At 53.7% G+C, this 12351-nt stretch overlaps 5 protein-coding genes across 5 annotated transcripts; 2 read left to right on the forward strand and 3 right to left on the reverse strand.

Moving 5' to 3' along the window:
• Positions 1 to 593: 593 nt before the first annotated feature.
• MFIFM68171_06647 (uncharacterized protein) lies at positions 594 to 2215 on the reverse strand (the record flags this gene model as incomplete). Its single annotated transcript, XM_071062067.1, has 4 exons — positions 594 to 715; positions 770 to 1162; positions 1253 to 1310; positions 1361 to 2215. 4 exons carry the CDS (start codon positions 2213 to 2215, stop codon positions 594 to 596), a joined length of 1428 nt encoding a protein of 475 aa, XP_070918168.1.
• Positions 2216 to 3460: 1245 nt separating this feature from the next.
• Positions 3461 to 4709, forward strand: MFIFM68171_06648 (uncharacterized protein; the record flags this gene model as incomplete). The annotated part of the gene is made up of 3 exons (XM_071062068.1): positions 3461 to 3557; positions 3616 to 3999; positions 4048 to 4709. 3 exons carry the CDS (start codon positions 3461 to 3463, stop codon positions 4707 to 4709), a joined length of 1143 nt encoding a protein of 380 aa, XP_070918169.1.
• Positions 4710 to 5442: 733 nt separating this feature from the next.
• Positions 5443 to 7524, forward strand: MFIFM68171_06649 (uncharacterized protein; the record flags this gene model as incomplete). Its single annotated transcript, XM_071062069.1, has 2 exons — positions 5443 to 5524; positions 5735 to 7524. The coding sequence occupies 2 exons, from the start codon at positions 5443 to 5445 to the stop codon at positions 7522 to 7524; spliced, it is 1872 nt and encodes a 623-aa protein (XP_070918170.1).
• A 742-nt stretch (positions 7525 to 8266) lies between these two features.
• On the reverse strand, positions 8267 to 8498 carry MFIFM68171_06650 (uncharacterized protein; the record flags this gene model as incomplete). Its single annotated transcript, XM_071062070.1, has 2 exons — positions 8267 to 8362; positions 8445 to 8498. The coding sequence occupies 2 exons, from the start codon at positions 8496 to 8498 to the stop codon at positions 8267 to 8269; spliced, it is 150 nt and encodes a 49-aa protein (XP_070918171.1).
• Positions 8499 to 10824: 2326 nt separating this feature from the next.
• On the reverse strand, positions 10825 to 11406 carry MFIFM68171_06651 (uncharacterized protein; the record flags this gene model as incomplete). Its single annotated transcript, XM_071062071.1, has 2 exons — positions 10825 to 11122; positions 11186 to 11406. The coding sequence occupies 2 exons, from the start codon at positions 11404 to 11406 to the stop codon at positions 10825 to 10827; spliced, it is 519 nt and encodes a 172-aa protein (XP_070918172.1).
• Positions 11407 to 12351: the final 945 nt, after the last annotated feature.

The following is a 12351-nucleotide window of genomic DNA, read 5'->3' on the forward strand; positions in this document are numbered from 1 at the left end:
TCCGCTGGTACATTCATGATGGCGCTGATAATGATTGTTAACCCGACGAGGCACACTGATAGGACCTGCGCCAGAAGTATACTGTAAATAAACCGTGACCCCTGGACAAAGTAATGACGCTATAGGTTTATCTTCCGACGATCGAGCCAGGTTGGGTGTTGCCAAGTGGGTAAGGTATGATTGGCCCAGGTAGCGTTATGGCGGCCCGGCTAAGGTATGTACAAGTGACAGACCTTGTCATTTTCTGCGGATAATGTAGAGAAACAGTAGCTTCTGTGTCGGGGCGCAAATAGGGCAGGGAGATCATGTGCCTCTAACGGGACCTTCTCGGTATGCTTCGGACCGAGAAATTGAGAAGGAATTGTTTAAACCTAGAACTTGAAGTGAGTTAACTCTGGCGCGGAGGCTGACTACGTTTTCACTTGCTAATCACCCTACCTGCTATTCCTAGTGTCTCGGCTCATAAAGAGCAAAAAGAAAATTTAATAGGTATCACAAAATACAAGAAAATCATCGTCTAATAAGAGAGGATGTACATCTTGCAACTAAACTGCCCACACGTAGGGCAAGTACCTTCGGGAAACTGTTGTGAACTATAGATTCTGCAACATGGGATCCCGGGCGACATGCTCCTTGATTAGCTTCATGGTTTTGTTGCTGACCGCAAAATCGACAAAGTAGCCTTCGTCTGTTACTTGCATGACCGTACAGGCGTCTGCAACATATTAATCAGTCTATTTTTCATAATGGGAAGGAGGAGGGGACTTACATCGTCCTGGGGTGTTCATCTCCCCACCCCTACCATACACCCTCAGGTTCACTTTTTGGCCCTCCCTCCCATCCTTGACACCCCCTTTCACGGCAGGCGTCATGTCAATGCCTCGCCAAATCTTGGACCAGTTCGCTACGAAATACGAGCGCTCGAAGGGCTCGCAGATGTGCGAGTTCTGGCCGCGCCGTATCACCTCCCGTGTCACGGCCATGGCCGTCTCCAGGAACTTGGGGTCGGTGGTAGCTTCGGCGATGGCCTGACGAGTATGGTAGGCGATCTCCGCAAGGGGCGTGTCCGCATTGATGCGGAATCGTGCCGAGGCCAAGTAAAGGGCGTTGTGGATAAAGCCCTCTATTTCGGGGCCGCGAAGTTTAGGGGCGCGGCCGCGCACTGCGTATAGTACCCTGGGTTAGTAACCGGCAATCTTGTCAAAAAAAGAAAAAAAAGGAAGGGGTGGGGGGGGGGGGGGGGGGGGTTTACGGTTCATCGTTTGACCGATGGAAATCATGCGGGTTTTCTTGTCGTGCATCCGTTGAAGCTAGAACTCGTGTTAATAACCACCTGTTGGCTCATAAGGATAATGCTTGCCTTGGTGAGAATGGCACAGAGGATGTCACCATCCGTCAAGAATACCGAACCTCCATGCGCATCTTCGAGCTGCTTGACTGCCCGCTCACGCAGGGCCTGCACAAGTTGGCGCGGGAAGAACAAGACGTACGCTGTCTCCTTCGAATGGAAGACGAGCTCGGGAATGAACCCCATGACACAAAAAAGATACTCCAGCGGTTTTCGGACATGCAACTTTCCCTTCCTGTATAACTCCTCCTTCGGGATCTGGTCGAGGGGAGTCTGCCCAGGGACGACGTCCTCGTTATAACCATACATTGCTGGGGGTTCCCTGCCCTCCACGAGGCCCAACCAGGCCCTCACGAGGCTGGCCTTGCCCATCTGATCGCCAAGCATGTGGGGCATGCTGAGAAGGATAACCGTGGCGTCGGTGAAAAGGGACATATGTACATACAGCATCGGGGCGTTGGGGGGGTCGTCTGACGCGTGGTACGGTACGTCTGCAGGCCTGAACCAGCTGTCGATGTCGTGTATTGAACTGAGGAACCCCACCCCTTTTTGCTGCATGTCAGCTGTTGGTGTCATCTTGGCCTTGAATTTGTCAAAAGATTGGCCATATTCCTTCGAGGACCACTTGAACAACTCGTAGCCGTCCGGGAACACCTTCGGGAGATGGTACTCGAAGAAACGCCCCTTGTTGTCCTTGCGAGGCACAATGCGCGCACCGAGTTTGCGCCAGTGGTCGCGGATGAGTCGGTCGAGTGCATTGCGGAGCACGACTTCGTCCAGAACGTCGTCAACGACGAAGAAGGTCCGCGTGCGGATGTTGGGCACCGGTCTGTGTTGGTCCACTAAGGGGATGGGAATTACTTCCATTTCTGTTCCCTTAATGACACCCATCCTGCTTCCCGTTTGGCTTCCCTATGAAGGAGGAGACGAGAGGATAAACAACTAGCACGATGTCGTGGTGAACTCTTTGGATAGCAGAGAAGGGAGACGGGGTGTAACAATGATTTTTTTAACAGGAACCGTGTTAAAAGTGACGCGAACCGCCGGGCACCAAAGGGGTCCATTTCTCAGCCGGTAAGGATCTTGCTCCTACACCTAAATACGGAATCTCGCAGCCTATTTGATGAACCACTGTTGGTTGGGCGTCATCCAAGGTCCCACTGATCGGACCTATCGGGGACGTACCCAAGCTCTTGGCCCAACCCGCGTATTACCAAACCGGATTTATTCTCACCCATCTTCACGGCTCCCCCGCCGAGAACTCCCCGTGGAGTCCCCCGGATCAGTATTAGAGTTAGTTAAGGCTTAGGGGTAGTTAGGATTAGGGTGTCTCTATGGAGAAAACCGTTTTTCTTTGGATTGATTTTGTTGTGTAGTGGTTCTGCAAGTTCAAGAGAGATCAGATAAGTCTTGAAGGCTGGGGGTTTTGTTGGGGCCTTGCGCTAACAGTTGGCCTTGTGGAGTCTGGGCTTTCCTGTCCCTTGTTAAGCGAGATTTTTTAGGACTGGGCGCTAAAGACGGAAACGACGCCGTTAGATTGACTGTGTCCTCTCATTAATTTGAAGGATTTCTAACTGTATTTAGTCAGGGACCCACTACACCCCGATTCTCGAAGAACAAAGATTTCCAAAACGCGCGTCGCATTCCGTCTCAAGTGTCTCCTTTGAGAAAGAGTTGTTCACACCGATAGAGGTGTAGGGAATGGTAGTTTAGGGTAGTCATATACCTCGGCAGCGACGGGTAGTTAGTATGCTGGGGGTGGGCAGGTAGAAGGTTGAGGCACGTTGGCGAGGTCGCAGTTGTTGGACGCAGGGGTGGTTATGTGTGGCTAAGTGTGGCGAGGTGTGGCAAGTATATCGGGCAGCCCGTCAAAATACCTTAGATAAGTCGTCGGATGTAGTAGCAAGGTAATTGGGTCGGACCAAAATATTCCGGCGCATCCTTACGTCCCCGCCGGTCCATGTCGGGTCTAGTGTAGTTGCAATCTTACTAAGCCAGCCTCAGCCTGCAGCACTAGCGGTAATTAGCCCCCTCACCCGTGCCGAAATGTTCTGGACGTTAAGAGACATCGAAATGATGAACTAACTGCAGATTACTTAGTGCATCCCGACAATGCCGACGACGGACACTCCGCCAGAACGGTCCGAACATGCCGTGTCTCTCGGCATCCTGGGATGGGTGCGTGTCCTCTCCCGGTCGACCTACATCAGTGAGTTCGCTTCGGCCATGTTATCTTATTTTCTAATTTGATCTGACACGTACCACAGCCTCTAGTCTGTTGCGAAAGGCAGTGGTGGCGGTAGCCCGAGGCAAGGGGAAAAGGGGCGGCCTCTCCCTCTATGACTATGTCACGTTCCAGGGCATGCGTGACTACCAATGTGGCCTGGGTGCCGTCGGGATCCAGAATCTGCTGCCCGCGACCGCCACGACTTGCCGCTGGTTCGCCAGACGACACGGCCTGCCGCATTCCAAGATCGTGCTTGCCGATGGCACTATTGCCGTGTGGATTGGTCCGGCCGAGCCGGCCAAGGTAGTCGTCGTTTTTCATGGAGGCGGATACATGGCTCCCGCGCTGCCCCAACACGTTGCACTCCCCTTTGGCTTCGCCAAGTCGCCGCGCAGGGACAGTGCTGTCGTCGTTCTCCAATACGGTAAGCTCCCCTGCTTGGAGTGAAGGTGGCTCTGCTAATGACTGGCAGATCTTGCATCGGAGAACGCCAACCACTACCCTAATCAGCTCCAGCAAGCAGTCTCACTCATAGACTACCTGCTCCACTCCCGAAAAATCTCCGCGTCAGTCATCACCTTGCTCGGTGACTCTGCAGGCGGCCACCTCCTCTTGGGTCTTCTGTTGCATATCAATCATCCCAACCCCAAGGCACCTCCAGTCAACATCGGCGGGGCCCGCTTCTCCGGCGCCGCCCTCGTCTCACCATGGGTCGAGCTCAACTCTACGTGTGAGTCCCTAAAATCCAACGAACCGAAAGACATCCTCTCCGGCACAGCGCTCGCCTACTGGGCACGCAACCTTCTCGGTGACGCACCCCTAGACCATTGGAACTCGCCGCTGACGGCGCCGGCGGCGTGGTGGGCCGACCTGCCGGTCGAGAACATCCTCGTTACTTACGGGGAAGACGAGCTGTTCTGCGACGACGTAGCGAGGCTCTGCGAAGTGCTGCAGCGCGCTCATGGACATGCACGGACGACAACGGCGGGATTCCCCGGCGAACTGCACGTCCACATGATTATCAACCGGTTATTGATGATTAATAAACCGTGCCGTTCCGAGAGTGTGTTTGTCGAGTGGCTGACTGCCTGTTTGGATGCCCCGGCGGCGGAGGTGGAGAGGACGTCGGCATAGCACAGGGAGATGCAATGGAGGGAGAGGGACCGGCAGCCGTTTTCTAGCTGGAGCCACGGTCCGATGACGCGTACTGGGTCATATATAAGAACGAGAAAGGAGGCAAGGCACGCATGTATGTTAATTGGAGCAGGTCCAGACGTTCCAACCGGGCCGAGACAGACGATGAGTAGGATTGGGAAGTCGGTTGGGCCTCCTGCAGGGAGGGCAAGAGGGGGAGGTTGTTCGCAGGTGAATGGGAGAGAGGGGGTAGAAGCTTCTGGGTGCATACCTAATAGATAATTTATTCCAATCGGAGCTTGGGGTTCGATACCGATAACCGACAGGACGCAGCCGGTACGTCATAACACCCATGTATTGGGATATGCTGTTCATCAGTTACAGAACCCCAGAGTGATGAAAGTAGTGCCATACAGGAAGACGCACGGCGTCGGCTAGCAGAGCAGAGAAAACGCGAACTGGTACCTCTCTCAGCAACCTAGCTGGCTGCGCTCTCTTGACGATGTTTTCCTCGCAACCCTGAGACAGCTCTGTCAGGAAAGGCCGGATGCACTTACCGAGTGTCTCTTGATAAGAGCAGCCGCGTTAATCGCATGGCATAGCATCTTTGCGGCCGCCCTCAAGAGAGCGACAGATCTTCTCACCGTCATCGTCCTCGACCTCGGCAGTGTTGTTACACTGGTATTTTGTCAGGTTGAACTCATGCTATTTGCGAAAATTGCCCGGATTGGCCATGATTCTACCACAGAAGCGCATGTTGAGGAGAAATAACGTGCTGGCTCCTGAGAATGGGGCCGGAAACCACTTTCTCTACTGTACCTGATTGGCTGGAGACAGCCGCGTTTGGCGAGAGGCTCCAAGGGGAATCGTGGGGACTCCAGGAGTCTAGAATTGCTATTCCAATTTAGGCATAGTATGTCCTGCTGATGGGCTGAATGGGTCGAGATATCTGCCACCCCTCTGAACAACACCACTCGTTTGGCATCAAGCCCAGGAACACCCAGGAAGTCTGAGAGTACGCAAAGTGAAGCTCCTCAACACAAGCACCCTTCATATCCAAGAGTTTTTTGGCAGCGACATCCCACCCTACGCGATCCTCTCGCACACATGGGGCGACGAGGAGATTTCCTTCCAGGAAATGGTGGATGCCGCCAGGCATCCTCGGACCAAGGAAGGGTTTTTCAAGATTATCAAGGCCTGCGAGATAGAAATTGGCAAGAGATCCGATTGGATTTGGATCGACACCTGCTGCATTGACAAGTCGAGCAGCGCTGAGCTGGTCGAGGCTATCAACTCGATGTACAACTGGTACGAGCGGGCACAAGTCTGTTACGTCTACCTCGAGGACCTGGAATGGGATGACTCGCTAGACCCTCTAGACGAATCTCTCCAGCTTTTGGGCAAGCTATCGCGTTGTCGCTGGTTTACGCGCGGGTGGACGTTGCAAGAACTGATCGCTCCGAAGTGCGCGCATTTCTTCGACAGGAAATGGAAATGCATCGGAACGAAAGGTGACCTCGCAGAAAAACTCTCAACCATAACGGGCATTAGCAAGAAAATTCTTTTGGGCAAGCAACGCCTAGACACAGTGTCGGTCGCGCAGAAGATGGCTTGGGCATCGGGCAGGACGACAACGAGAATTGAGGACACGGCGTACTGCCTGCTGGGCATATTTGGAGTTCATTTGTCTCTACAATACGGCGAGGAGCACCGCGCCTTTCGGCGACTGCAGGAGGCGATTATCAGCACCATCCCCGACTTGAGCGTCTTTGCCTGGAGACAGCCTGCTCCAACCCCGGAAGTCCAGACCGACAGCCCACCACCCCGCAAATACTCCGGCGTTCTCGCTACCACGCCCCGAGACTTCTCTCGGTCAGGCTCGTTCATCAAGAAGAAGCCGTCCGCTCGGTATGAGCTCCTCCCTCTGAACGGTGCTATCATGGCCAGGATTCAACTCTTGATCGAGATGAATCCCCAGAGTGGCGGCTACCGGTACCTTCTGCCCCTGGATTGCTTCTGCGAGTTCAGACCAGAAGCTAGGCTCTGTGTACGCCTCCGTAAGTGCGGCTACAACGAGTTTGTGAGAGATGACCCTTGCGGAATCGTCGAGGTTACCACACCACTGCTCGGCCGGGTTCTCCCATCTAACCGCTACCTCATACCAGACATAACGACGCAGGAGTGGATGCATGATGCCGAAGTTGACAATCCTACTACATGGAGTGCTATCCCAGATCCCATTGCCCGAGATCGTTCTCACGCCATCCAAATTCAGCTACCCGACGACATGTGGCTGCACATGGTGGACATTTGGCCTGGCTACCGCTTCGACGGAGAGGACCGAATCTTCTACCTGACGGGTGACGATACTGAACATGACGCCGCCATGGTACGTCTCAGGAGAGGCGCCGTGTCGCGTTTTGGACAGCCCATCGAAGTCAACTTCGAGTGCGTATTTTGCGCTCTCGGTTGGTCATCCAGAGACGAGAAAAGGCCGCCTCAGTGCACGTTGCTCGACTACTCAAAGTTTGCCTCTGTCTTGACCGAGTTTCGCGACGAAGTCCGCGGGTGGGATTTCCACAGGAGCCTCGTGCTGGAACGGCTCAAATTCCACAGCATGCCAAGGGCTTCGTCTATCGTGGTCCAGAGCAGGGGGTCGTTGGTGCGTGTCTCCTTCGAACTGAAGCGGGTTACTGACAGGGAAATTTGCCATGGCAGTTTCTGGAGAGCTATCTTCTCCTGTGAACCTTTTGACGGGGGCTATATCCAGAATTGTGGCGAGGATGGAGTTTTGAACCACTATAAACTTCTATAAACAGTACATACAGCAAGGCGGAAGTTGTTATGGCTGGTCATTGGCGGAGCACTATGGTGATGGATACCATAAGGTTTACCCCAGGGCTGTCTCGGGGCTTCCTCGGAGTTTGCCCAGTGTTGACGCTTTGGGTGTCACCTTGAGTGAGCCGGACGAGCTAGACCTCCAAGCGGGTGACGATCTGGGATGAGCTGGGTCCGTCTTAGATCAAAGGGGAGGTAGTGTCACGAGCTTAAACTTCGCCTTGTACCAGTCACCTCTCCAATCCTTCCCTTCCCCATAGCATAAAAAGATCAATTATGGCATCCAAGTGCGTTCCGTGATACACAAGCGGGTTGTTTTGATAGGTATATGAAGGCATATAGTTACGCTGTGATACCTGTCCCGGCGATTCTTCGGAGTCTCCGCCCCTGAGTTCAGCGCGGAATTATTACTTGGGCCCTATATAGTTGTAAACCAGTCTGAGCCTCTCCTCTCGACATAATCGTACCCCAGTCTGATCCACTTCTCCCCTGCGCACCACGATATGCCTGGTGTGGAACCTTGTACCACCAATGTCCTCGAATCCAAAGACTTGATGAGTCACCACATCAATATCTACATGCTCCGTCATTATGTGGATGTTGGTCCCGTCCTCAAAACCTTCGGCCAAGAAGGCGGCTATCTCATCAAGCTCGTCGGCTGTTGCCCAGCACATCCACCGCGCAGCTTCCCAAACATGGGGACCGTGAGGTCGTCGCCCTTAAAGTCGAAGACTCGCTCCTCTCTGCAGCTCAGCAAGCCAAGGGATACCCTGAAGCGTGAGCATGGGGTCGGTATTGTCGCTGAGATCATGATTCTAAGGCAGCGATTAGTCTCCTAGAGGAAAAGAAGAAAGCGAGCGGGACCGGGTCGGATGGATTGATGAGAAGACTCATTACCATGGCCCACTGGCCATCCAGCTTGTCAAGCATGATCTCTGCAGGAGTAGCCATGGTTCTGGAGTGATGAGCCAATGCCGCGTCCTAGACAATTTCTTGACTGTCTCTAGAACCTACAAGAAGTCGAGCGACCGCACGAGGATAATAGCACCTCTTCGGAGATGGCAAAACGCTAGCAGCTTCCGGCATCGGCGTCGGGATTATCGGAATGTGAAGGCGAGGGCTCGGGCTGCATAGCTGCAATTTGGCGGTGCTAATGCAGGGGGCCTGAAGCTAGAGGCTCCAGGGACTTCTTGCCTGGGAATTCCAGCTTAACCAAGGTATCTACAATAGGCACAGTACCTCGCCTGACCTTTACAATCTCGCTATGGTACCTGTACCCCGTACGCTAGATGACTTAGAGGAATATCCGCACAGATTGTACACTTCTTTCTTTTTTTTCCTCCCTTTCTGCCCATCGCACTGGCAGCAACGATCCCTTGTCTGAGGTCAAAGCGCTGTTGTTTTCACCCATCTGAGAAAATGGAACTCAGCATTTTCTGCCCTAACGTGATATCGGATCGAAAGCCTGCTGCCCATTGCTCCCGCACCCGCAACTTTGTCGTTTGCCCAGACACGCCACAGCCGATTGTTCATCACATTGCATTTCGGCTGCACCTGTAATAGGGCCGACGACTCCTCCGAGGACTGCAATCCGTGAATGGCTGGTTGTATTCGTACGCTGATGTCCCGTCTTCCGGGCCTGTAGTGTCACGGCCGCTTATTCCAGGAGCCCGAATAGGAAACCGTGATGTCGATGAGTAAATGCCGGCAGTGCCACCGGCTAACAGATTCGCCGGTGGCCCATATCTAATAGCCAAAAGGCCGAAAAGACTAGATTGAACGACGAAGAAATTGCCTATATAAGGCCCCCCCCCTTCACTCTCAAGACTCGAATCCATCTCCATCATCAGCACAGCTCAGTTTTACTTCCAACTCAGCTCACCTGCAACTCGCACAGCCACTTGCTTTCCTCGAGCACAACCTCCACAACCAGAAATATGCAGCTCAATCCATCGTCTCTATCCTGGCTGCTGCCATGACTGCTGCCGCTGCCCCCTCTGACGGCGGCAACACCGTCAGCTACTGCTCCAACCAGCAGACCCAGTACTGCTGCAACGGTCTTGTTTCCTGCGTGTCGGTTGACACCCTCGCTAAGTTGCTCGGCCAAAACCCCAACTACCAGGGCCAGCCCTGCTGCTGTGAGAACAATGACGACCAGGTAGGAAGCCCTTTCTTGATTTCTCTTGGTTTCTGTGAAGCTGATAAGTAATTGCACTCCGTAATCTGGCATCATCAACGTCGACCTTCTCAACTGCGCCCAGCTCTTCTTTTAAGCGGAGGCGCGTCTTAGATACATCCAGCGGTCTGGTGCTGCCGGGAGACTGTCAATCAACCACAGCTCGGCAGCATGGTCTGAACAGCGTGATGGCTGCGACTAGGAAACCGAGGGCATTTGTTCGGGCGGCCTTCGAGGGATAGATCTTGTTTTCTTGAGTGTATTTATTGTTGTTCTCTCAGATATAGGGGCAGACCGCGAACTATCATTTTATGATAATTAATATCCTCGGGCAATATATTAGCTCACTCCGGTGACTGCACCGTCTCCTAGTTCCCGTAGTGCCGAATGCTCTCCTGGTTCGCTTGCTTGAGCTCTTGTTGAGCGGCTAGATAAGAGTGGGCCGTGGCCGGGAGCAAGCAGCAATAACAGGGCTAATTATCGAACATCGGTGTCTTGACGGGAAATTCGATTTAACTTGTCTAATGAACAGCTAGCACGCACAGAGAGTCCGGTTCACGCCACCGGACTTCAGCGGGAAGGTGATGTCAGACTCGAGGGCCGTAGGGCAAGCCCAGGGCGCGAATCGGGGCGCGCGCCTTGGGCTGAAGTCACAGCCCGGTCCGCTAATGCCGTTTCACACACCATGCAGCGCACTTCCACCACTCACAAGCTCGATACGGATACATCTCAGACAGGTTGCCAACACGACAGAACCCCACCTTGAAGCCCCTTCTACCAACTCTCTCTCGTGTCCAACTCCCCATATCCCACTTCCCCATGCGGCAGCAAGCTAGCAACGCCAATCGGTTGATACTCGTGCTCCTCAAGCGAGCCGGGCCAATACTCGCTGATTCGATTGGCACACATGTCAAGGACCCCATACTCGCCGCACCAATATGCAAGCCGAAGAACAGATATGGTCGATCGGACGAAGTAGAACCCCCTTTTTCGGTCGAACCCGTTAGTTAGCTCCTGGGGTCACGGCGACGACGACCCAGAACCGGGAGGGGCAAGGGGGAGGCAGCAAGACGTCCCCCAAGATAGTTAGAGATGGCTAACTCACATGCACACTACAGCCGTAGCTAACGAGGCTTTTCCATATCTGCAAATGCTCCCGTCGCATCCAAGGAGTTCGACACAGCTTCGTTCCAAATACCACGGATGAGGACTTGGATGTAACGGGTCTGTCAGGTCGCTGGAGGACTGCGCATTCACACAGAACATCCATAGCCCCGACAACAAGATATCGTACAGGGGGCTTAGAAAGGGCAGGCTGATGCTACTGCAGAATAGCGCGAGCCTCACAGCCCAGACGGTGACGCTGACGATGGAGACGCCGAGGAGAGAGGCACCTAACCTGATGGCCGAGGATGTTAGATCTAAGGTGACGTCCAGGGTTCTGTGTCACATTTTCTCTCACCTCTCGGTCCAAAGATATGGAACCTCTGGCGGCTCCCGGTGGTTTGCGTAGAAGTAGATGCGTAGTCGTGGGTTCGAGTTCCATCCCCGTTCCCCCCCAGTCGTCCACAGTGCCGTTCTCAGGCTATTCGTGTACCCGTGAACAAAGATGCCAAGTGCGGTGGCGACGACTACCAGCTCGATAGAGAGCACGAGGAAGCGCAGGATGTTTAGCCGCGGCATGGCGACAGTCCGCATTCGTTAGTACCCTCGCAGTCTGGCCGAGTCGAGGCCCTCAGCGAGGTGACGGGACATCATTTACATGAGAACGACGGGTGTTTTTGCGGGCCGCAAGGCGCGGTCGGCGGTCATACAGGTACGGTAGTCCAAGGCAGGGCAGCTGCGTGAAAATGCTCAAATCTGCTCAATCAGCCTTGCTCGCATCCACTGGAAACGCTGCTTAGGTAAGCGAACCTAGAAGATGGGAGGTCTACGGGTACTTGTGAGGATGATTCAGTGGTGAGACGTTCTAGGTCGGTCATCGCATGGCGCCATATATAGACCGCCCAGTGGCCAGCGCAGGGAAAGGATATTAAGATCACAGAGATCTTAAATGTGGGTTGTTGGGGTTATTAAAAATAGCTTTAAGTATTTTAAGACAAAAGACATGAAAGGGAACGGGACGGCACAAGACGCGAGGACGGATGCTACGCACCGCCGACTGTTCCCGGACAAAGACAGTAGGAGGGACGGATGTAAAAGCACTAGCAGATGGACTAGGTTGTACTACATGCTGAGAGTTTGTCCGCCGTTCCTGTCCTTTCGTCGCCGTCGGGCACAGTATCGAGCTGCCCGCTATGTCGATCAGCAAGACAGTATCCGACATCTACAAACACTATCTTGTCGGTGCTCTTACAAATGACCTATCGCCTACAAATATTGCTTGATATTTCCTTCTAGACATGATTTTACCCTAACAGCGCCCTTCAGGGGTCTGAACCTAAAGACCGAGTTGTTTGCCCATCGACCAGCATCTGGACTTGAGGCCCGCAACGAGCACCCGGCCTCGGGTGCGTTCGCGAACGACGGTAAAGCCCGCCACGAGTACAACAAGAGACACATGCTCAATCGAATGCTGTTGGCTTGCGCGCGGGACCCCTAACTAATCTCTGCGAGGCGATGACTGCG

Source organism: Madurella fahalii (genome assembly GCF_045866475.1).
Source record: "Madurella fahalii IFM 68171 DNA, scaffold_3, whole genome shotgun sequence".
NCBI classification, from domain to species: domain Eukaryota; kingdom Fungi; phylum Ascomycota; class Sordariomycetes; order Sordariales; genus Madurella; species Madurella fahalii.